Genomic DNA, 21,397 nt, shown 5'->3' on the forward strand with positions numbered 1-21,397 from the left:
CCCCCTCAAGATTTGTGGCTGCCCCCTCATACATGCCTGTCTAGACCCGGCCCTGTTCTGTACACTTTTTTTATGTTCCAAATGCTTACCACAATGTCTTCGTCATCATCTTGCACTGACTCTGAATCGCTGGAGTCCAGGTACAGATGAATGCTTTGGTCATCTTCCGTTTCGTCTGAAAAACATCCAACCGTATGGCAGATACATTAATGATCAATTAAATATTTTTAACCACTCTGTGCCACACAAAACAGGATGCGTTTATATGTGAACGCTTAGGACAAATTATTGTTCATGAACAAGACTTTCATCTTGCCAATAGATAACATTATTATAACGTTACATGCTGCTTACCATTGTCTGAAGTATCAGTTGGTGGGAACATTTCTGGAATCTGTCTTTCCAAGTCGTTTTCAGGGTCGTCGGGCCGTAGATGCATTTCCTCAGTTTCTTCAATCTCTGTTACCGAGGTCTCTCCGAGATCTTCTAACGTCACGGGTGCGTTACTGTTGCCGGTATGGTGTTGTCCATGGTCTTGACTGGATGCCACTGAATTATGTACAGTCTCGGTTTGATCTATTTCAGATTTTCTAACCCAAAATCCATTTAAGAAATACAGTTTTCTATGCTCATAAAACTGTGTTTTAGAGAGATCGTTGTCACAATGTCCACAAACTCGCCTGGGTCTCTGTCTACGGACTTCCATCATGAAATAGTAAATAAAACAGCGATCTGTCTCATCTGTTTGTGTTGCTGGTCACTCGTCTACGTCATCAGATGGATCGTCCAATCACGTGCGAGCACATGGTCACGTGGAAGACCTCGCGAGACTTGAGCATATAAACCGTTGCCCGGGGCTACCGGACATTTATTTCCGGCAATATTGCTATCGGATCCACTGCTTTTAATCCATAGCGATATTACTACCATATATTCACGATGGCCGGACGACGCCTCTTTCCATTGCCTGAAACTCCGCTGAACAACGGAGAGCTTCCCGACCGGAGTCGCAGTGCTTCAAGCTGTCCTGCATCCACAGACCGGGTTCTCCTAGCGGCGATAAATGGCTTGTCTCGCCAGCTCACTGTTTTGCACCGTGAGTTGCATCAGCGGATGGACGAGAAAGCTCAAGCCGACGCCGTGATACAAGCGTCCGTGGACGAGCGGCTGACTGCCCTGGGCAGTAACCTTCCTAGCGGGTTGGAGCCGAAAAGAAAAAGACGAGCGCAGTGTCCCAGGCTTGCGGTAAGTTTTAAGCTAAAAATAAGCCATTTTGGTAACTGCTAAACCACGTAATTTACATTCTGCACGGCGTGTAAACAACTAACTATGGTTGTGTTCTTTTGTATTTTATAGGAAACTGTTCGACGTCTTCACAACTCGGACACAAATAGCAGGCGCTACGATCCAGAGCAATGGTAAGATTAAAAAGAAAAGATACGCCTTGTTCCTACATGAAATACGTTCTCTCTCTGAACTCTTTCAATCATAATGTTTTCACAGCGTGAGCTCCCGGCTCAACGAGGCCGTGACTTCTCATTTGGTGGATTCACTCGCGGAAAGTCCGGCTTGGCGCTATATCGGACCCGACGTAATTTCATGTAAGTAACTGTAGTAATTGTGTTGTAGTGTTTTAATGTGGAGATATTACAGTGATTCAGTGACTGCTTTACTTGCTTTAATCGTATTGAACTAATAATACTCATGTTGGTTTCCAGCTGCTTGTAAGACGTATTATGCCACAATAAGGCGGAACTTCTGCTATGGACAACCACAGCATCAGGCAATGGGAGAGGCACGGAGAAATGCAGCTCGGTCTCGGCAGAGAAGGAAGAGGGTAAGATAACTGCAATTACACAAAGTAATTCACAGATTATTATTATAATGTATTGTGTCATTGCACTGTGCTCATTTTACTGATTTGTTTCAGTTACTTGGAGCGAGACAGAGTGTCCTGGTGCCAGATGAGTCGGACTTCTGGAGGGGAACCACCATCGACATGATGTCGGATGAGGAGGACGGCTCATATTGCGGGTTGTCTGGGTGGATCGTGCGGCCTCCATCTTTCCGCAGCAGGGAGCTCTCCGACCTGTGTGCAACACTCCAGACTAGGCTGGAAGCCGATCCAAAATACGGAGCAACTCGCCACAGGCGGCTGTATAATGGGGCAGATTCGGATAGACTGCCGCCCAGGTCCTACGATCCAGAGGGTGCACAGAAACATTTTAAGCCAGACATGAGACCCTCAAACTTGATGCCAGTTTTGTAAATAAAGTTTTAATTTACAACAATTGCAGCATTGCTTTTCTCTTTGTCCCAAAACTGCATATTGACGTCATAGATATAGTGTTGCCAATATGATAACAATGGTATGAATAAATCTGCAGTGTTTTTTGGGTGTTATTTTCCCTTTAATAGGAACCAGAGTGGTGATTATGCAGTGGTGGTCCCTTGATGCAGATCAATGAACTGATAGTTCATATTAACAAATATGAGCAACAATATTATTAATAATAATTTATTATTATGGTTATTATAATTATCAGCGTAAATTTGTGGGCGGGGTATACCCCACGTGTGCACTGCAATGACCTATAAGGTGACCAATAGCAACACTTCTACCAACCAATCACGAGTGACATTAGTTTCAAGGGTCTGTGGTATCCTCCAATGGTGAGTAGAGAGAGGTTCTAGCCAGCGGCTGGACTCCGATTCATATGCTAATTAGATCACACGTCGCGAACTGTCCGCGCGGCGGAGGGAGACCCCCCGCGGCTCTCTCCTTTGTTCTCCAAATCCCCCTTATGGTCCGCAAACGCCGATAGACCCACCTTGTCTTCACTGGCGAACGCCGAGGCAACATTATGGAAACAGTTGGTTACAGCAGGGGATTAGGCCTGTCCGTAGAGGTTCACTGTGACAATAATACTGCTTTTCGTCTAGTGTTTTTAGCTGTAAGAGTCTATTTTCATCTCCTCCGGAAAAGAAAAGGAAAAAAAGGGGGAATCGTGGGGAGTTTGTGAAAATGTTTTCTCTTGACTTAAAAATCCAAATATTTGTGTACTTTAGGGTGAGTGATTTTTTTTTTCTTTTTCTGTAGGTGTGTATGTGGGAACTAACTATAAGTAATCATTCACTTTTACCAACACAAGCGCTAGATAGGAAAATGTTTGAATAAATAATAAATGTATCGCAGAGAAGGATAAAAGAAGAGGGAATATACATATATATAAATTATACTGTTTAAATGTTAGTCTTTCATATTTAAAAAAAAAGAAAATGTCCATCTGTACGTCTGCGCTTGCATTTTCTGTGCATGGCTCATTCCTCAGACACAACATATCAGATCTGTCACATTATCATTTAATACTTAAAAAAAAAAAAATTAACCACTTCCCTGCATCAAAAAAAGAGCTTTACACAGAGGAGGACTTTTATTTCTACGTTTTCCTCCTAAATGACTGAATAAGCAAAGTGTGAGTCGCTCTTTTTCCCAAACAGATTAATCTTATTATGTCGATATGATGTCACAACCTTCTTTTGCTTTGTCGCTAAATAAATGAAATTCCGTCACACGTCTTCTCCACATCTTCAGAGTCCTCGACACTAAGCGAGAGGTGACAACTCTTGTCTTCATCCATCGCAGACACCGGGATGAGTGATTGTGTTCAGATGTGATTCAGCACTAAAATGACACGTTTCCATTTTGGCCTCGGTTGAAACAAACGTCCACTCGTGTCTTTTGAATTATGAATTTTTGTTTTTTGAGGACGCATTCCTTTTGATGTTAAAGCTTTGGTGTGGTTTGAATCTACAACTCTGAGAAAACTACTGTTTATCTATCAACCGATATTTTTGCAATCATTTTGGAGTGTTTTGTGTGACGAGTTCTGACAATAAAACCCAATTTTATAACTTGAACGGTGCTCAGTGTCAAATGTGGGTTGCACGGCGCCCTCTAGTGGCCAACGTCTGGTGATACAAACACACACACAACACAAGCTTGTTCATTTTCAAGTCTTTATTGCATTTTTAGTTTTATTCATTTAATCCTCGTGCTGCCGTTTTCAAACAGTGGGACATTAAAAGCTCTAAGTCTAATTTAAAAACTCCAGTTTCAGCTCTACCTGTTTTTCTTCATACAAATTTCCCTTTTTTTACAAACTGCTATGACAAAGCATAGGAAACTAAGAAGGAATACGGAAGAGGAGCTCAGTGACCAACCTGACTGAGCAGGGGGGGGGGGGGGGGTTGTCTTCATGCAGCTGAGAGCAGGAGGAGTCGACACCACTAACACCAGCTGAGCAGTTTAAAACCAGCGAGAAACACAAACCACTTAGAGATAAACTGAGGATGCACAGGTTGGTTCTGATAAAGGCATCGTGAAGCACACACACACCTGTCGCCATGACAACACATTCATCCCTACTTGGTAAAGCCGACATATTTATAAAGATCAAACGAGAGGAGCAGCGTTGAGTCTCATGCAGCTCGTCAGCGTGTGGTCACCAGTGGGAAAGTCTCTGAACCGACACTGGGATCGAACCAGTATGTGCATCTTGTCCGTCGCAGCAGAAACTTCACATTGAAAAGAAAAGTTGCTTCACATTATGAAAAACAACATTTTTTAAATAATAAATGACAGTTATTGTGTAATTGAATGTCAGTAAGTCTTAAACACAAGGGGATTCAAAAGTCATTTACAAAATGACTTGACAAGGATATTTTTTTTCTTGTCAACACTATGCAACTTTTTAACTTAAAATATCCACTTCCACTTGGAATAGAAAGAATGTTTCCTCTTTCTTTTTCCCTCCAGTGGATTTGATCTCCGACTGGCGCAGATTAAATGACCAGAATCAGCCTCAGCAAGTTAAAGAGTAACTGCAAACTTTAGACTAGTTAAAATGACGTCTTAATCTTCAATCGGAAAACTTTTGAATATCAGTTTGCTGCATTTTTTCAGGAAGTCGGGGATCATGGGTCATATCCACCTTTCAGTTGTGTTTCAGCTCAGCGAGAGGGGCGACAAAGTCAGAGCATCACATTGATGGACTCTACTCTTCCCTTCATGAAAAACTGAATTAATAACCATTTGAAGCTGCAGGGGGCGCTGCTGCTCAGTAGAAGTTGCACAATGTTGCTGGAAGGGATTTAGTTTGTGGTGATAAGAGCCTTAAAGGATTCAACTTAAACAATGTTCCAGACGCTCATTTCACAGAAGCTGTACGTTAAATACTAAATACTTCTGATATACATTAGTTTTTTTGGAATTCTTCAGATTATCAGGGATAGTGTTTGAAAGAAAAAATAGTATTTTTAAAACCGAGCACCACAAACAAACATTTCTCAATGAGATATTTTCACCTGTGAGATGCTCATAAGATATAATTGAAATATAGCAAATATTATTATGATTGATTTTGACAATTGTTTATCTTCAGTGTTTATATGAAAAGTGTCTTTGGTTTATGCAGCGTGTGACGAGTCATCTTTGTTACAGGATGAGAACAAGCTGCACAGGAAGCAACAGAAAATGATCTTGAGCTTGTTTCTGTGATTTAAACTTAGAGTCTGAGCAGATTTAACAGTTAATCTTCACTTCTACAGACAGAAAGTCAAGGAACTTCCTTCACTGTTATTAGCTGCTTGGTACTTTTACCTTTATTTTGTACATCACATTGTAGATTTGTGGTTTTCATGAGCAAAGAGAAAATACTGTCGGTGGTTATGGTTGGTATGGTGAAATATAAATGTGCCAAAAACACATTGGGACATTTGAAATCTTTGTTTCGGGGATGTTTGTGTTTGACGGATATTTACAGAAGAGCCACAGGAACAAGAAATAAAGGAAAAATAATTCACATTGATGTGATACAGTCCGAGGACAACCACTCAGAGCACAGGGGGTTTCATTTCATTCCCTTCATCCACATCCTCCGTTAATAAATACAAACCTATATATACACAATCAACTCGTTTTTCACACACTCTGGAAAAATACCTCCCGTCCTCCGTCTGAGAGAAGGAGTGAGGAAAGGAGGAGTGGACGCAGCAGTCACTGGCTCAGGCTACAGATACAGGGAGAAGCTGGAGGTGGAGGTTCACTCTCCTCACGTCTAATCATACGTGTGTGTGTGTGTGTGTGTGTGTGTGTGTGTGTGTGTGTGTGGAAACAGGAGGAGTGAAGGTAACCACACCTTTAAACCTCTATCAGCTCCTCAGGGGGCGGAGGGCTGGGAGGATCGGATGGAGAGGGCGGGGTCATGGACCGGGGCGGAGTAGACGGAGGAGAGGGAAACAGGGTCGGATGGAGGGGAGAAGGGGGGGAAGACAGAGGGAGGAACACAGCAGGTTTGACGGAGGATGGGGAAGCTGGTTCTGAGTGCGGTGATTCTTCGGTGGGAGAAGAGGAGGGAGAGAGGGAAGCTGGTTCGGGAGGAGATGAAGGGGAAGGACAGGAAACAGCAGGGGGGTCGGAGGGGGATCCAGACTCATGAGGGGGGGGGACAGGAAGCGGTGCCACTGGGAACGATTCGGCAAAGGGTGATGGAGCGGAGGGGGGGGGGAGAGGAAGTTGAGCGGGTGACGGGTCGTCTTCACTGGGAGGCTGAGAGCAGGGAGGCTCGTGGTCAGGCACAGGTGTGGTCAGCGTGGCGTCGGCAGGTTCTGGTGCTTTGGCGTGTGATGGTGGTTCGGTTGGAGAGGCCGGGGGGATCGGGGGGGAGGAGGGGACCTGGTGGCGACGAGCAGGAAGCTGGAGCGTCTCCTTATCGAGAGCCGTGTTCTGGAACAAGAGACGGAGACACGTCAGCTGAGAGGCTGGAGAACGGGTCAGTTTGCAGATATTCAAAAAGCTTGATCATTAAGTCAGGACCCAGTTTTAGTTTTTTTTCCATTTATGTGAATGAAACAACACGTGATGAAATGAACACGAATAAGTGAAGAGGATGAGTAAAGAGACGCACAGTGGAACGACCACAGGAGAGAAAAGCCGATCACCAAGTGAGACTGTATGTGCAGGAAAAAGGGCAAATGAGAAAAGTCATCCATCCAGAATCTGTACTGGAGCCAATCACATGAGAGGAGGCTACATCCTGGTTGCCGGGATTTCACAGGCAAGAATAACCAATCACGCTCACAGTCACACATTATGGTCAATTTAGAATCTCCAATTGATCTAAACCCCAATCTGCAAGAAAACAGCCAAGAGGAGAACGTGCAAACTCCACACAGGAAGGACTCGACTGGGATTCGAACCAGGAACCTTCTATAAGGGAAATCAATTTGCCCTTTTGCCCTGATTGAAGCCGATGACCTGTTCCTGCACTGGGACAGGAACCGGACTAAACGTGACGTTCCTCATTTGCCCTTGAGCTGAGTTCCAGCGGCAGGAGAGTCGAGGTGTGAGTACATACCATCGTCTTGGAGCTAACTCAGAGGAAACGTAAAGCAGGGGAGAAGCAAAGAGGGACAGAGACTCGTCTTAACAAAACAGCTTCACAAAATTAAAAACACAACAAGCATGACGGCAGGTGGACAGTTCCTGTTCCGGCTCAGTCCCATGGTTCAGATTATCACAGCTATATTCAGACACTTTTATGTTTAGAGAAAACTGAGCAGAAACAAACTGTCTGATGGTTTAAAAGGCAGAGTCATGAATCAGTGTTTTTATGTGAATGATTATTAATAAAAAGCAGAGTTAAGGTTAAATGTGTTGTTTGATTGGATTAGTTCTTAAAGATGAGGCTGGGAATATTCTACATCTTTCTTATAACTTTCTGATTAGTTCCACATTTGTCTTTATTGTTGTTTCTTTAATTTATATTTTGTTTAAATCTCATTATATATACAACCCAAACATCAACAAAACAAAAAAACACAACTATAAAATAAAACAAGGCACAAAACAACATTGAGATTTGAAGATTTAAAACTTGCGATGGAAGTAGCTTTTTTTTTAATAGTTGATTTTTCATTATTAATCTGATTGCTTTTCTTAAATATTTAATATATATATTAAGTTCACAGCTGTTGTAGAGCATCAAACGTTTGTGAGACCAGGGAATGATTATTAATTCTTTTCAAAAACTACAGAACCAGGAATAAATATGAAATTCCTGAGTCCTATTTCAAAATAGAAACAAGTTTTTAAAATATTTCTCATTAGTAGAAACCACTGGTGGAAAATCAGTCAGAAAAACACTTGGTCTTTTCATGGGATTTGTTGAATAAACACATTCATCCTCATCCTTTAAATCGTGAGGTGAAATTTCTCATTCAAGGCAGTAGAGCTGGTTTAGCTCTGCTTGCAGCTCTTGGTTTACTCCACAAGGTGGCACTAGAGTACCACTAACATGTATCAGGTGCTGAGGAACCAATCATTGGTTTATGGATCCACAGGAAGTTGACTTTAAGCAGCTAGTTTGAATGAAATCATAACATATAATATAAATAACAGCAGAGAGCGAGGAGCAGCTAACGAACCTAAATGACAATGTGTGATTAGACAAAATGAGCGATGATTACATCCCATATGAGTTTGTTGAGTGACGCAGACGGGATGAGATGAGACTGAAGGAGAAGAGGAGGATGAAAAGAGTCGGGAGGTGAATCCAAGAGGAGAGCGCGGGTTAGAGAGGTCACACATCCGCTGGTTATTACTGCAGCTGAGAGAGAAACAGGAAGGAAGGAAGGGAGAGAGAGAGGGGTGAGGGCTGTTATGGATGCAGTGGGGGGGTGAGGGGAAGGGCGATGGCTTGAGAGGAGGAAGGGAGGCAGCAAGGATGCAGGGGGGAGGAGTGAAGTGTGTACCCGGCTTTCAGCTCCAGGCGTCCCCTGTGGTCCTGGGTCGGGCGTGAGGGAGGGGTGAGGAGTGTGGGCAGGAGGAAGTGGATGAAGAGGAGGTGGAGGATGAAGAGGAGGAGGAGGAGGAGGAGGAGAAGGGGCCGAGGCCAGCGCCCGAGTTTACACCTCAAACTGTCAAAGGAGATTTTCGACAACAGGCATGAGAAGACGGATCAAACTCAATCTGTAATCAGAGGAACTGGAGGAGGGGGCGTGGCCCGTGGAGATGAGGCGTGGGGCGGAGTCAGAGTGTGCAACAGGAAGTGATGCAAACAGGGATTTGGAACAGATAGAATTGGAGGATGTGACCATAGATTTATATATAAAGACTAGATGTCTCGTCCGCGTTGCCGGCCAACAGAGCCGGACGTCACCACATGGCGGCCATCTTGCTAGGGGGCAGCTCGCTCACCCATAACATTGTGTTGGTTGTGGTAAATAAACATAACTTGCTCAATTTTGAAACGGTCTGGTTTGTTATAAACGTCAGAGATGTAGTTATGACATTGCATAAATAAATATAAATATATTAAATAAAAAAAAAAAAACATAATTATTCATAAGTATGCAGTGTCATATCTACATCTCTGACGTTTATAACAAACCAGACTGTTTAAAAATCGGTTGATTATGAGCAAGTTATGGTTATTTACCACTACCAACACAATGTTATGGGTGAGCAAGCAACCTCTGGCCAGATGGCCGCCATGTGGTGACGTCCGGCTCCGTCGAACGAGACATCTAGTCTTTATATATATCTATGGATGTGATCAGCAGAGGAATGACTTCTCCACTGCTCCGTGTTTCCATCGGGATAAAATCTCCGACTCATGTTCACGGCAGAGTGAAGTTGATTAGAACTTGTGTTTAACGAGGATTGAGTTCAGATCTGCTTCTCCACCAGAGAGTCGCTCGGCAGCGGATTCAGATCAAATTAATAAGAAGAAGCTCAATCTTTTCTATTTGGGTCAAACATTAGCCGTCGCTCGCTGTAAACAAGGAGCAGAAGAAGAGCTGGCAGGTCGCCGCTCGCACCTCGTCACAGACCCACAAACCAACGACTATGTGTCAACACCAGAGATTCAAGAGGTCACTGAGGAACTCATTGAGAATGTGTGTGTGTGTGTGTTCTTACCATGATGATGGACACACCGGCTGTGGTGTTGTTGTGCTTCGGCGCCGTGTTAAAGTGCGTCTTCAGTTTACCTGTCACCTCCATCTTCATGTTGTTCTCCATGACGGCGTCGTCCTACACACACACACACACAAACATGAAGAGTGTGTTACCTACCCACACACACACATATCACAAGTATCTGAGGCTCCTCCCTGTATTCTGTGAAGGATGCAAACATCTGAAGTATCTAAAATATTTGCACAGAAGCGCACAAGCAGCGACACACAATCAGAGTTGCACATTACCGTGACCCATGGGTGGGAGAGGACGTCCTGTGCTGTGTATCGAGCCTCAACGTTGACCTGCAGCATTTTTCCAATCAGCTCCTGAAACACACACAACACACACACACAAACACACACACACGTTGAGGAGAATATCAAAGCTGAATATGTCCCATTAACCTTGTGTTGCTCTTGTATTGTGAGGAAATTTGAAAAATCACTTCACAAAACTTTATTCTGCAAACTAACCATTTCAAACAAACTTTTATTAAAAATGTGATTCAACATTAGTTAAAAGCTGAATGAATCTGTCATCAAACTAAAAATTAAAAATATTTATGAAGTTAATAAAGACAAACAATTGTCTATTTACAGAACTTTACTTTTACGTCTAAATATCCAACAGACAGAGAAAAGTCTCTTCAATATTCACTTTTTTTAAAACTCAGATAAAGTTTCTAAAAACTCCTCTGCACTGTTTTAAGGAACCATTAGTAAACCTTCTCTGCTGTGTGAGAGGAGACTGGGAGTCAAGAGACAAAGCTCTGTGGGTTTGTCTCTATGAGTCATGTCACACACACACACACACACACAGACACACACCCACACACACACACACACACACACTGGTTTCATGCTGTGGAGTTTATAACAGTGCACTTGTCTTCAGTGACAGGCGGCTGTAAGAGCAGTGGCTTTAATTAGCAGTGTGAGTGTGGGCTGTCACCTTAATACATGACATTAATTCAGACGGTCATTAATGCAGCGGGTTTGTGTGTCTGTGTATGTGTGTAAGTGTGTGTAAGTGTGTGTAAGTGAGTGTTTCCAACCTTGGCTGAGTCGGTGATGTTGTCCCAGTAAGGACTGGGAAAGTCCAGTCGACCCTGGAGGATCTGGTCAAACAGCTCCTCTTGTAAGTTACTCTCACTACATGGAGCATTTAGACACTCAGTGAAAAACATAACAACATATTTAACACATATATAATATCACACATGTACATTGTAATGGCTGCTTAACAATCTGCTGGAGGTGGATGAAGTCAGCACCTTCTGAACGGAGGGAATCCACACAGGAGGATGTAGGTGATGACGCCTGCAGCCCAGATATCGACCTTCAGACCGTAACTGGGACAGAGGAGAGAAAGAGTCAGTGACACTTTAAATGATCCTAAATATCTGAAGGCAACTCGTCCATCGCCACGGTTACAAACACAGCAGACGACTGACAAAATAAAATGTTTCAATGATGTAGAAGTAAAGCCATTTACACTGACAAATGGTTTCTTTATTTTGTTTACACAGCATTGAATCCCCGTACGACCAACACAGCCCGACTCACATCTCTACTCTGTTGTGTACACAAAACAGATGTTTCCATGTTTCTAATTAGACTCACAGATTAATAAAGCATCAAAGTTTCTCTATGAACGAGGATCTTCTCGAGCGGAACTGAAAGATCTACGTATTGAAATCGTCACTTCCTGTTAAAACCTCGATCTTACCCGGACTCTGAGATGATCTCTGGGGCCACGTACGTGGGCGTGCCACACACGGTGTTCAGGGGCCCCTCCACCACCGTGGCCAGGCCGAAGTCCCCCAGCTTCAGGGACTTGCTGCCATCTGGATATTCAAACACCTAAAGGGAAGCACATGCTCAGTCTGAGACCTGAAGAGTTGGATCTGTAGGAGAATAACTGTGGTGTGTGTAGATGTGTAGATGTGTAGATGTGTACCAGCAGGTTCTCTGGTTTGATGTCCCTGTGGACGATGTTCATGCTGTGCAGATACTTCAGAGCTCCGGCCAGGTTGTAGATCATGATGCTGCCGTCTCTCTCCGTGTATTTGGTCGAGGAGGTGATGGCGTCAAACAGATCTCCTCCCTGCACCAATCAGATTCAAGATTAAAAGCGCACGCGGGAAAAAAACGAGGAGCGTTCACCGACACTTAGGGTTGCAAAGGGGCGGAAAGTTTCCGAAAACTTTACGGAAACTTTCCATGGGGAGTTAAGCTTGGGAAGTTTGGGGAATTTTGAAGGAAAGAAAAACTACGCAAATTAGACGCTGAGCAAGGTAAGTTTCGAGGATATTACTGGAGAAAATATATTAGCATGCTGATTAAGGATTGTTCATCTGTTCATCTAGCCTATTTCCATTCATTTATCCATCAATTGTAAAATATGAGTACAGACGATTCCAATTGTTTGGCTAACTATTTATATCTCTGGCATTGCATTAGTGGTTTTTTACAAACTTTTTTCTCATCTTATTCTACAGAACAATGCCACGTGCACTATCTCATATGTGGAGACATTTCACCCCATCTAATGTAGAAGTAAAGGCTGTGTACATTTGCAAATACTGTGCAAAGACCTATGTTAAGAATGACACAACGATGCAGAAGCATATAGTCAAGTGCCCAAAGTTTCCTCTGGGCTCAAATCAGCCTATGACAAAACAAAATGTTTATATTTATGTCTGTATATGACAAGATAAACACAGTTAGTATAAATTACCCAAAACATTTCCAGTTTATTACCGTTAATTCCCGTTAATTCCCTTTAATTCCCGTTAATTCCCATGGAAAGTTTCCAACTATGAATATTCCTGGAATTTTGCAACCCTACCGACACTGACACACAGAGTTCTCTCATACCTTGACCAGCTCCATGACCAGGTAGAGCTCGGAGGCCGTGTCCACCTCCTCCACCAGCATGATGATGTTGGGGTGCTTCACCCTCCGCAGCACGGCCACCTCGTTCTCGATCAGGTGCTCCTGCAAACACACACACAAGTAATCCACCTGCGTGAAACTCCAGGATTCACACTGAGCCGTCACGCTCATAAAGAGAAGCTGGGTGAGGGAGTGGGATTCACTGTGTGGAAGTGATAAATCAAACATGGCCGACACAATCTAACTGTGGAGGATACAGATGATCAGACACTCAGTGAACGTGGGTGTTAATGATGCACGGGTATGAAGGGGAAACACAGAGAAGAGAGGGAACGGGAGGAAGTAAAGACGGAGGGAAACCTTTCCGCTGCACTTGGCCTTGTCGATGATCTTCAGTGCAAACTCTTTTCCTGTGGACCTGAACAGAAACAAGGGATTTAGAGATAATGGCTCTGGTGCTATACGAATAAAACAGGCAATGATTCCAAATGTGACGTTTATCAAACCCTCATGAAAAGAGAAAAGTAACTGAAACATGATATCTTTCTGTTTTACCGTAAACTTTTATTTATTTTTACAAAAACTATGAATAAAAACATAAATACAACCAAATATTTAGAACTTGAAGTAAAATGTGAACATGAATGCAGCTGATCTTTTCTGCTCTCTATATTCTGTAATATTAAAGTTTAACAAATAAACACCAGGTAGAAGATCAGTGTTTCACTTTCGTCTCTGGTTCAAAGGCTCAACTTGGTTCCACCTCACACAAGCCACAGTTTACTGAAACATATTATGGATTATGGATGTTTGATTTGATTTCCACAGGAGACAATGACAAATATAATAAAATTGAATATTATATACATGTTTCTCTGAAAATTAAAGGCAAAGTTGGCTACTTTTGTATTACGCACTCATAACTTCCTCATATTAAATATTATTTAAAAAACATCCTTGAAACACACAGATATTTCCCCTCACTCTTGTTCCTGGTGGCCCTCAGTGTCAGTAAGTTTCAGAAGTTCTAATTAATGGTGGTGAGGTTTTGGCTTTTTAAATATTTAACGAGGAAGGAAACGCATTCAACAGGTTCACTGCCTCACAGGGAATTTAAAGTACCTCAGAGGAAACGTGCGTCAGATTCTGAGAGCCCCCCCCACCCCCACCCCCCTGTCATCCCTCCTGTCTGCACAGTGTGTTGACTCAGAGATTAAAAGGCTAATGAAGTGAATTCACCGCTGGGTTTAATCCACAGGATCTCTCTGTCTCCACAATGCCCGTCATCAGGACTTAAACACCCTGATCGAGCAGTTCCCTCACGTGAAGCACGTCTCATTGAGCAGCAGGACCCCCCGCCCCCCCGCTGTGCCGCCGCCGCTGCACACAGCTGCAGCCTGTGCATTCAAACACCCCCGGCCTGATTGGCTGCGTTTCACCCACCTCTCCACACACTCCTTCACCACGGCGAAGTTACCGTCTCCGATGACCTTCCCGACTTCGTATTTCTCCAGAATGGGGCTGGAAGGGAGGCAGCGGTTGCCGTTAACTGTTGAGGAGAGATGAAGGTGAGAAGAGGAGAAGGAACAAACTCGGCCGTGCGATGAAAGACAGAGGAGCTTAGGAAGCTTTGGCAGAAAGTCAACCGCTTCTCAGACAGAGAATTAAAGGACCACATGATGTGCAGCAGAATAACATGTTCACTGGCAACAACATGCAGAGGGATGAGTCCTCCTGCAGTGGCCTCACAGAACTCAACAATAATATTATTAGATGTATATGGTTCAGTATTTGCTCAGGCAGCAGTGGAATAATTATCATTTAGGAAAGTGATAGTTACAGTTATCTGCTGCAAGTGGACAAGATGAAAATCAGCACATTTAAATGTTACTTATGACACTGCTAACAGGCTGGAGCGGAGAGGAGAGGAGGAGAGGAGACAGAGGACAGAAGAGGAGAGGGGAGGACAGAGGAGGAGAGGAGATGAGGAGAGTAGAGGAGGAGAAGGGACAGAGGACAGAGTAGGAGAGGAGAGGAGAGGGGACAGAGGAGGAGAGGGGAGAGGAGAGAAACAGAAAGGAAAGAGGACAGGATGGAAAATGAGGAGAGGAGAGGAAAGAAAGAAAGAAAACAGGCCAGGAAGGGAGGAGAGAATAAAAGAAAAGAAAGGGAAGGAAAATAAATTAAAGGTAAGGTGAGGTGAGGAGAGGAAACGAAACGAAAGGAAATGAGGAAAGGAAATAAGGTGATGACAGGATAGGAGAGGGAAAAAAATAAATGAAGGTAAGGTGAGGAGAGCAGAGGAGAGGAAGGGGAAAAGAGAAAAGAGAAAGAGAAAAAGAAAAAGAGAAGAAGTAGATGTACCCTCTGGACTCAGTTGGTTGCTTTGCTCTTGGTGGTTGTTCATTGAGCCGTTGACATTAGTGGAGGAGATGTGATGTGATGGAGGGATCTGCTGGAACAAAAAGGAAACAGAAATAGACACGAGCGCCAGGCACACAAAACACAACAAGTCACCATGGCAACCGCAACACTTAAAAACCGCCCACCCAACATGATTGACACACATTAAACCTCGAATGTTTGTATTTTGAGGGTCACTGATGCTCTTCTTTCACCAAAATGATTCAGACGGAACAAAAACAAGATTTGTATTATTTCCTAAATGGCTTCAATACAAAACTTCAAACCACTTAGACAGAAATGTAACATGTGAAAATAAAAAATAAAGAAAAACTCATATCCACTGAGCATCACTGCACATTGAAACTGTTCTCAATCAGAAGAGCACATCCGAGGCTGTTTTGACAGATTGCAGCTATATTTTTTAAAATGTCAGCCACAAGTTTTAAAATAACGCTTTTCAATTATGCACAGCCTCACTGTACATTACAGTAACGATCTATTTTTCAGTCTAAAAGCACGGTGCTCTGGACCAATCAGAAAGTCCCACAGCTTCGAAGCCTCCTCTACAAGTGGTTCACATAAAAAGGCTGATAAATAACTTCTGTTTGTTTACCTGCACGCATCCATGTGTTTCAGAGAGGATATAAGAAAGAGTTTATAAAATATTCTGCTCTGCTTGCCCCCCCCTCTCCTAGTGAATTTCAGAGCTGACAGTAAATCATACAAAATCTCATATCCTGCCAAATGAATATGGACGGATAAGTATTTTGGCTTAAGAGAGGAGCAGTGGCTGCTGGGAAGTTTTCCAGCTGGCAGGAGCAGTTAGAAACTCTGTGGTTCTCTGCTCACACGCCTCGGACAGAAGAATCCACCAGCCAATCAGATTCTATCTCAGACTCGGGAGGCAAATACATCACAGAGCTGCAAGACGGGCATCGGTCAGTGACTTAAATTTATTTCATCACGTTGCATTAAAGAGGTAAAAGGACGGTTAACATTAAAATTATGTCTGTGGTTTAAAAATCACAATGTCCAGTTACTTCTTTAAGTATCTCCTGTTTGCCAGGAACCTGCTCAGATGAATGTGAATGCATCTTTATGAAAAACAAGCTGGAAAACTGTGGATGTTGGAGCACAGCTAGTGTCTTCTGTGTTCAACATCTACTGTGTGTGACATCCCTGGGATATATTCTGTCTCGTACCGTAAAACATGGGCTGGGTCGGGGGCTGGTGGGAGACGGAGTGGAGGACTTGGTGGACTTGGAGGAGATATGGCTGCTCGAGACGCCGTTTACTGCACCGAGAGAAACAAGAAGGAAAGAGATTTGCAAGAGCAGCGGAAAAAGACGGACTTTGGGACAATGGTTTGAAATGGTGTGAGTGGATAAAACTGCTCTATAGTGACACAGCTTCTTCAAATGGGTCGTTACAAACTCTGGTTCCAGAACGAGCTGAAGGTTGAAGTCCCACGGTCGGGAACATTTTTGCATTTATGTATTACGTGACTCATTGAAACTCACACATCATATTCATAAGGTGCTGGGCTGATGAAGAGATGCAGAGAATGTAACAGGTACAGTCTGAACACATCTTTAATTCTGTATTCATATTTGGATTCAATCTCTGCCTCGGTTTCTATCTATCCATCTTTCTATCTATCTATCCATCTATCCATCTATCCATCTATCCATCTATCCATCTATCCATCTATCCATCTATCCATCTATCCATCTATCCATCTATCTATCTATCTATCTATCTATCTATTGATCTATCTAACTATCTATCTACCTACCTACCTACCTATCTTTCTATACTGTATATCTATCTATCTTTCTTTCTATCTACATGCAAGACCTTAAAGGGTCTAAACTAGCACTGCTGCTACTTTTCTTTTTCATTTGTTGAGCACATGTAAATGAATGACTCAAAGATAAAACCCATTTCGATGTTTTTCTAAATATCCCTCTCCACGATCAGTACACTTCTCATAATGTATGAGACAAAGTGAGAGTATAAAACGAGGAGCACAGCAGGGACCGGAGCGAGTGATTCATTCTCTCAAGAACAGGACGATCTCTGCCTCCTTCTCTCTCTCAGTTTCTGGCACAAACACAGAGACATAATGCGTCAAACTTTACCTCAAAGTCTCCTTATCTGCGTCAACCCAGCTGAGCAGAGGAACATTATTTCACCCTGACTACCGGCTGGAGCTTTCTACTGCTGCTGTGTCAGAGTTGTACGTTTTAGTTTTCACAGGGAAGTCAGATTCTCACTGAAATGTCTTAGCTTTGTTGCCTTCTTAAGAAAACACAGCCAGAGTCAAGATTTATTCCCCAGAGGAGAAACACTCACTGTGAGAAACTCATTTCACTCACTGACTTTTCCCTAATTACCAGAGGAAGTTGATATGACAGGTGTTAAATAAGGAAAAGTGTGTGGCACCACCACAGCCTCACCTGGGGATTTGATGGGAGACTGACTGGTGGAGTAGTGGACGGCTCGTCTCACTGCAGTGTCAAAATAAAGTTAAAAATAAAGAAATAAAAGATATGATTAAATTACGATTAACTTAAATATAAGTTGAACTTCCAGACTTCTGGCAGCGCTGAGTCATAATGAACAAGCTCGTCTTTAAACCTATTACTCAGCATTATGTCACCTTCTCTCAGTCAGGACACAAATTGCTCAGTCACACATCACAACTCCTGACGGTTCAGGATGAGGCTGCCAAGTGAAAATGATTTTTTCTCAGCCTGTCGATGAATACTGAAGTGTCACCTTGGCATCAGCGGTGAGAGATACTTTCACACATTCAGTATCTTGTATTCATTTGCCAGCCTCGACCTTTCTCTTCGTCGAGTCATGACTATATTTGTCCTTTTCAAACAGCATTCACGCATCTCTCTTAATTTTATAAGTGCTAATGCAATGAAGTACGTGCACAGTCACCTGCTCCGGGGGATTTGCTGCGTCGTGAGGGTCCGGGGCTCTTAGCCGCTCGGTTGGGAGTCGCTGAGCGGCCGTACGATGACTTCAGCACTCTGCATTCTGGAGAGACAACAGACTCAGGGTCACCGTGGAATACATTAACCTTCCACCATCAGCAAACCTGCTCTCTCCTCCTCTCAGGACAGAGTTAATGTGGCACAAGCAGCTGTACCGGGCACGTGGCCGTGGTTATTAATGTGGCAATGTTGTTAATGTGGGGGGGGGGTTTCATGAACGCTGGTCAGACTTGATTATGGAAACACAGTCAGCAAACATCACTACACAAAGAGCACAGAGAAATGGATGGATTAGCTGGTATCGTGTTCTAATGAGCTACTTTATTCTTTTCCCTACTTTTTTTACACCCATTTAATGACATTTTTTAAAAGTCCAAATTTCTCCATGAATATAGGTTCTATGTCAAGTTTTTGACCACCAGTGGTGCTGTGGAGCAAAAACAGATTTGACTGCAAAAAACTTCACAGGGTTTCTTTAAATGCTATGAAAACAGAAAACTGATTTTAATCTATAAATATTTGATTAGAGAACTTAATATGAAACACATTCGACCAAATATTCTGTGCAAACTTTCAGCATTGGGCAGTTTTTCTACAGTCACACGTTGTTTCACACCAAACAGGTTCCATGATTTATTGGAAAGATTTTCCTTTTTGTTTTGCTTTTTGTTTTATAAACTTTTTTCTTTCCACGTTTCAACATTCGGTTGTTCACTGGCCCTATTTTGCTAAATGAAGATCATCTTCCTTCAGCAGAGAGCACGCTGTGACATTTCTATTCTTTCAAAGACCTAATTCTGAAAAAGTGGAGCAGGAGAGTGGAAGTGGGACGACAGCTCCCAGCTACCTCTGGGTTCCACCCAGTCACCATCACACTGCAGTTAGCACAGCGTGTGTTAGGATGCGTCTCCCTGTGCTGAGCTAACCTGACAAAACAACACAACATATGAAGAGGACGAATATTTAGGACTGCTACTAATACAAACTCCTTTTTCCTTCCTGTGAGGTTGTCCTCTTTACTGAAGTGCAGTGGGATGGTTTACAGAAATCATGTCCTGCCTGTGTGTTCAGATACATGGCAGGTACCCAACAAAAGTGTGTACATTGTTCTAAAAATGTATGTACAATGAATACAGAACAGAATGTGAACACAACAGCTTTCACAGGGAAAACACAAATATGGAATTTCACTTGCAATGCACCTGACAGCAAGAAGATGTGGATCACCGTTAACGTTTTGTCAACGATGAACAAACAGTTAAATTTACCATAAAAACGTGGATTAAACTGTAAGATGAATGATTAGACAAATGATTCTTAATTTACACACAAAGATCTCATATCTTGCTGTCAACTTCCAAAAGGAAAAGATTGCTGCAAGCACGTGTAAGAGAGGGAGAGAAGGAAACTGATGCTTGCACATGCATACATACACACACAGTCACACACACACACACTTACACACACACAGAAGGAGGCGGAGGTTGAGTTAGTCTTAGTCAGGCCTACCAGTCATAAAGGCTGTGGAAGCCTTACCACTGAGATCCAACACAAAGTCGTCCTGGGCGTAGCGGTGCTTCTCCGGGCCGCACGCGATGAACACGTCATCGTCCCCGAAGAAGTCCTGCAGGCAGGTGAGCTGGAGGAGGGAGGGGGGGGAGAAAGAGACGGTCAAACACACAAACATATCCAGAGGGACGCAAGTCTTTTGTATTCAGTGGTGGTGTGAAAGTATTGATTGGATACTTTACACAAGAAGCAACACAAGAGACTGGGACTGGGAGCCCTGCATGATAAACTGTACTCCTGTTCAAAGTTATATTTATTACTTATTTTGTCACCTGCTCAGACCAAAAAACATAAAAATACTATAACTAGGTCAGAAGCTTTATGATTACATTACAATGCAACACATAGGTTTTAAAACTTTTCTACTGATTGACTGTTCCAAGCAAAAGTAAAGAGGAAAACTAAGCTCGAAAAACAATCCACCTTACATTTGTTGCATGAGTAAAGAAAAACATTCAATGCTTTGTTTTAGGCCATGAGGACGAACACGTTTCAGATAAAAGCAGCTTCTCTGACTCTGCTACAGGTGCAGCTCACGTGCATCTCGGCCTCGTTTCGACTCGTCATGAACATCCGTCTCAGGTGATCAGATCAGTTGACAGATCAAAGTACACAAGTGGTTATTGGAGACGCAGGTGGAGACACAGGTTAGAGCTGAACTGTATCTGCAGACGTCCACTTGGGATCTTCTCATTTGGGTCTGATGTTAAAGGAATATGAAAAGGGCCTCTAAATACTTTATATTGTTGTTTAAATAGAAATATCTTTTAAAATATATTGTTTTGGATGTAAAGTCTTCTTCTTCATAAAAGAACAATATCAGCACCTTGCACATGTTCAGTTTATTCTACAGAGCAGGTTCATTGCAATTAGTCTGAACTACAGCACAAGAAAAAGACAATTACTTTTTACTGCTGTTCAGGGATGTAACTCAGTTGCTCCTTATTTTTTCATGGTCATTTGTTTTGCTGAACAAATCTAGATACCAGTTTCTTTTATAAAGGTATAAGGAGTTTCTCTGAGCTTTTACTGTTCCAAGGGTTCACATGATTTTGCATTATTTTACATGATTCCACCAGCGTTCAGTCAATTCACTATTTCAGCTGTATGTACAATAAATGCTTTGCTCTGCAGGCAAAACGACGAATGAGGCTGTTCCTGCTCCGTAATGCTATGAAGGAACAGTACACACTGAGGTCAACACACCCTGACATCCACAATACTGCAGAGTCAGTGCCGAGTCATAGCAGGGAGAGCAGGACAGTTAGCGTTTGTGCTGCTGGGTCGTTTGTCTTTTGCTTTTTCTGTTCTGTCTCACGCTGTGATCCTCATTCTCTCTGCAGCGCCCAGAGCTTTTACCTCTTACACCCACCTCCCACCCCTGGAGATGGAAACACGAGTTACTTATAAAATACTGCGAGTAGTGCCCACACAGACACACACGCACACACACATACAGACACACTAGGATTATCCTTTGGTGACTGTAGGTG

The 21,397-nt window shown here is 43.0% G+C and overlaps 1 protein-coding gene across 10 annotated transcripts in view; it reads right to left on the reverse strand.

The window, feature by feature from the left end:
- Nucleotides 1-4,003: 4,003 nt before the first annotated feature.
- The window catches only part of dclk2a (doublecortin-like kinase 2a), a 35,857-nt gene continuing 18,463 nt past the window's right edge, over nt 4,004-21,397 (reverse strand). For 2 of the 10 annotated variants that reach the window (XM_061083649.1, XM_061083704.1), the window contains exons 3-17: nt 19,845-19,974; nt 18,280-18,378; nt 17,787-17,837; nt 16,530-16,621; nt 15,286-15,376; nt 14,365-14,470; nt 13,282-13,339; nt 12,904-13,023; nt 11,984-12,130; nt 11,753-11,886; nt 11,298-11,375; nt 11,079-11,175; nt 10,270-10,350; nt 9,983-10,096; nt 4,004-6,787 (exon numbers count right to left, since the gene is read on the reverse strand). In XM_061083649.1, coding sequence (XP_060939632.1) covers nt 6,203-6,787; nt 9,983-10,096; nt 10,270-10,350; nt 11,079-11,175; nt 11,298-11,375; nt 11,753-11,886; nt 11,984-12,130; nt 12,904-13,023; nt 13,282-13,339; nt 14,365-14,470; nt 15,286-15,376; nt 16,530-16,621; nt 17,787-17,837; nt 18,280-18,378; nt 19,845-19,974 — 1,983 coding nt within the window. In that variant the 3' untranslated portion in view covers nt 4,004-6,202. Of the gene's footprint in view, nt 6,788-8,814; nt 8,980-9,982; nt 10,097-10,269; nt 10,351-11,078; nt 11,176-11,297; nt 11,376-11,752; nt 11,887-11,983; nt 12,131-12,903; nt 13,024-13,281; nt 13,340-14,364; nt 14,471-15,285; nt 15,377-16,529; nt 16,622-17,786; nt 17,838-18,279; nt 18,379-19,844; nt 19,975-21,397 lie in introns of all 10 variants that reach the window. The other 8 variants (XR_009682774.1, XM_061083670.1, XM_061083664.1 and 5 more) reach the window with 8 other exon arrangements.

Source organism: Limanda limanda, chromosome 2 (genome assembly GCF_963576545.1).
Source record: "Limanda limanda chromosome 2, fLimLim1.1, whole genome shotgun sequence".
NCBI lineage: Eukaryota > Metazoa > Chordata > Actinopteri > Pleuronectiformes > Pleuronectidae > Limanda > Limanda limanda.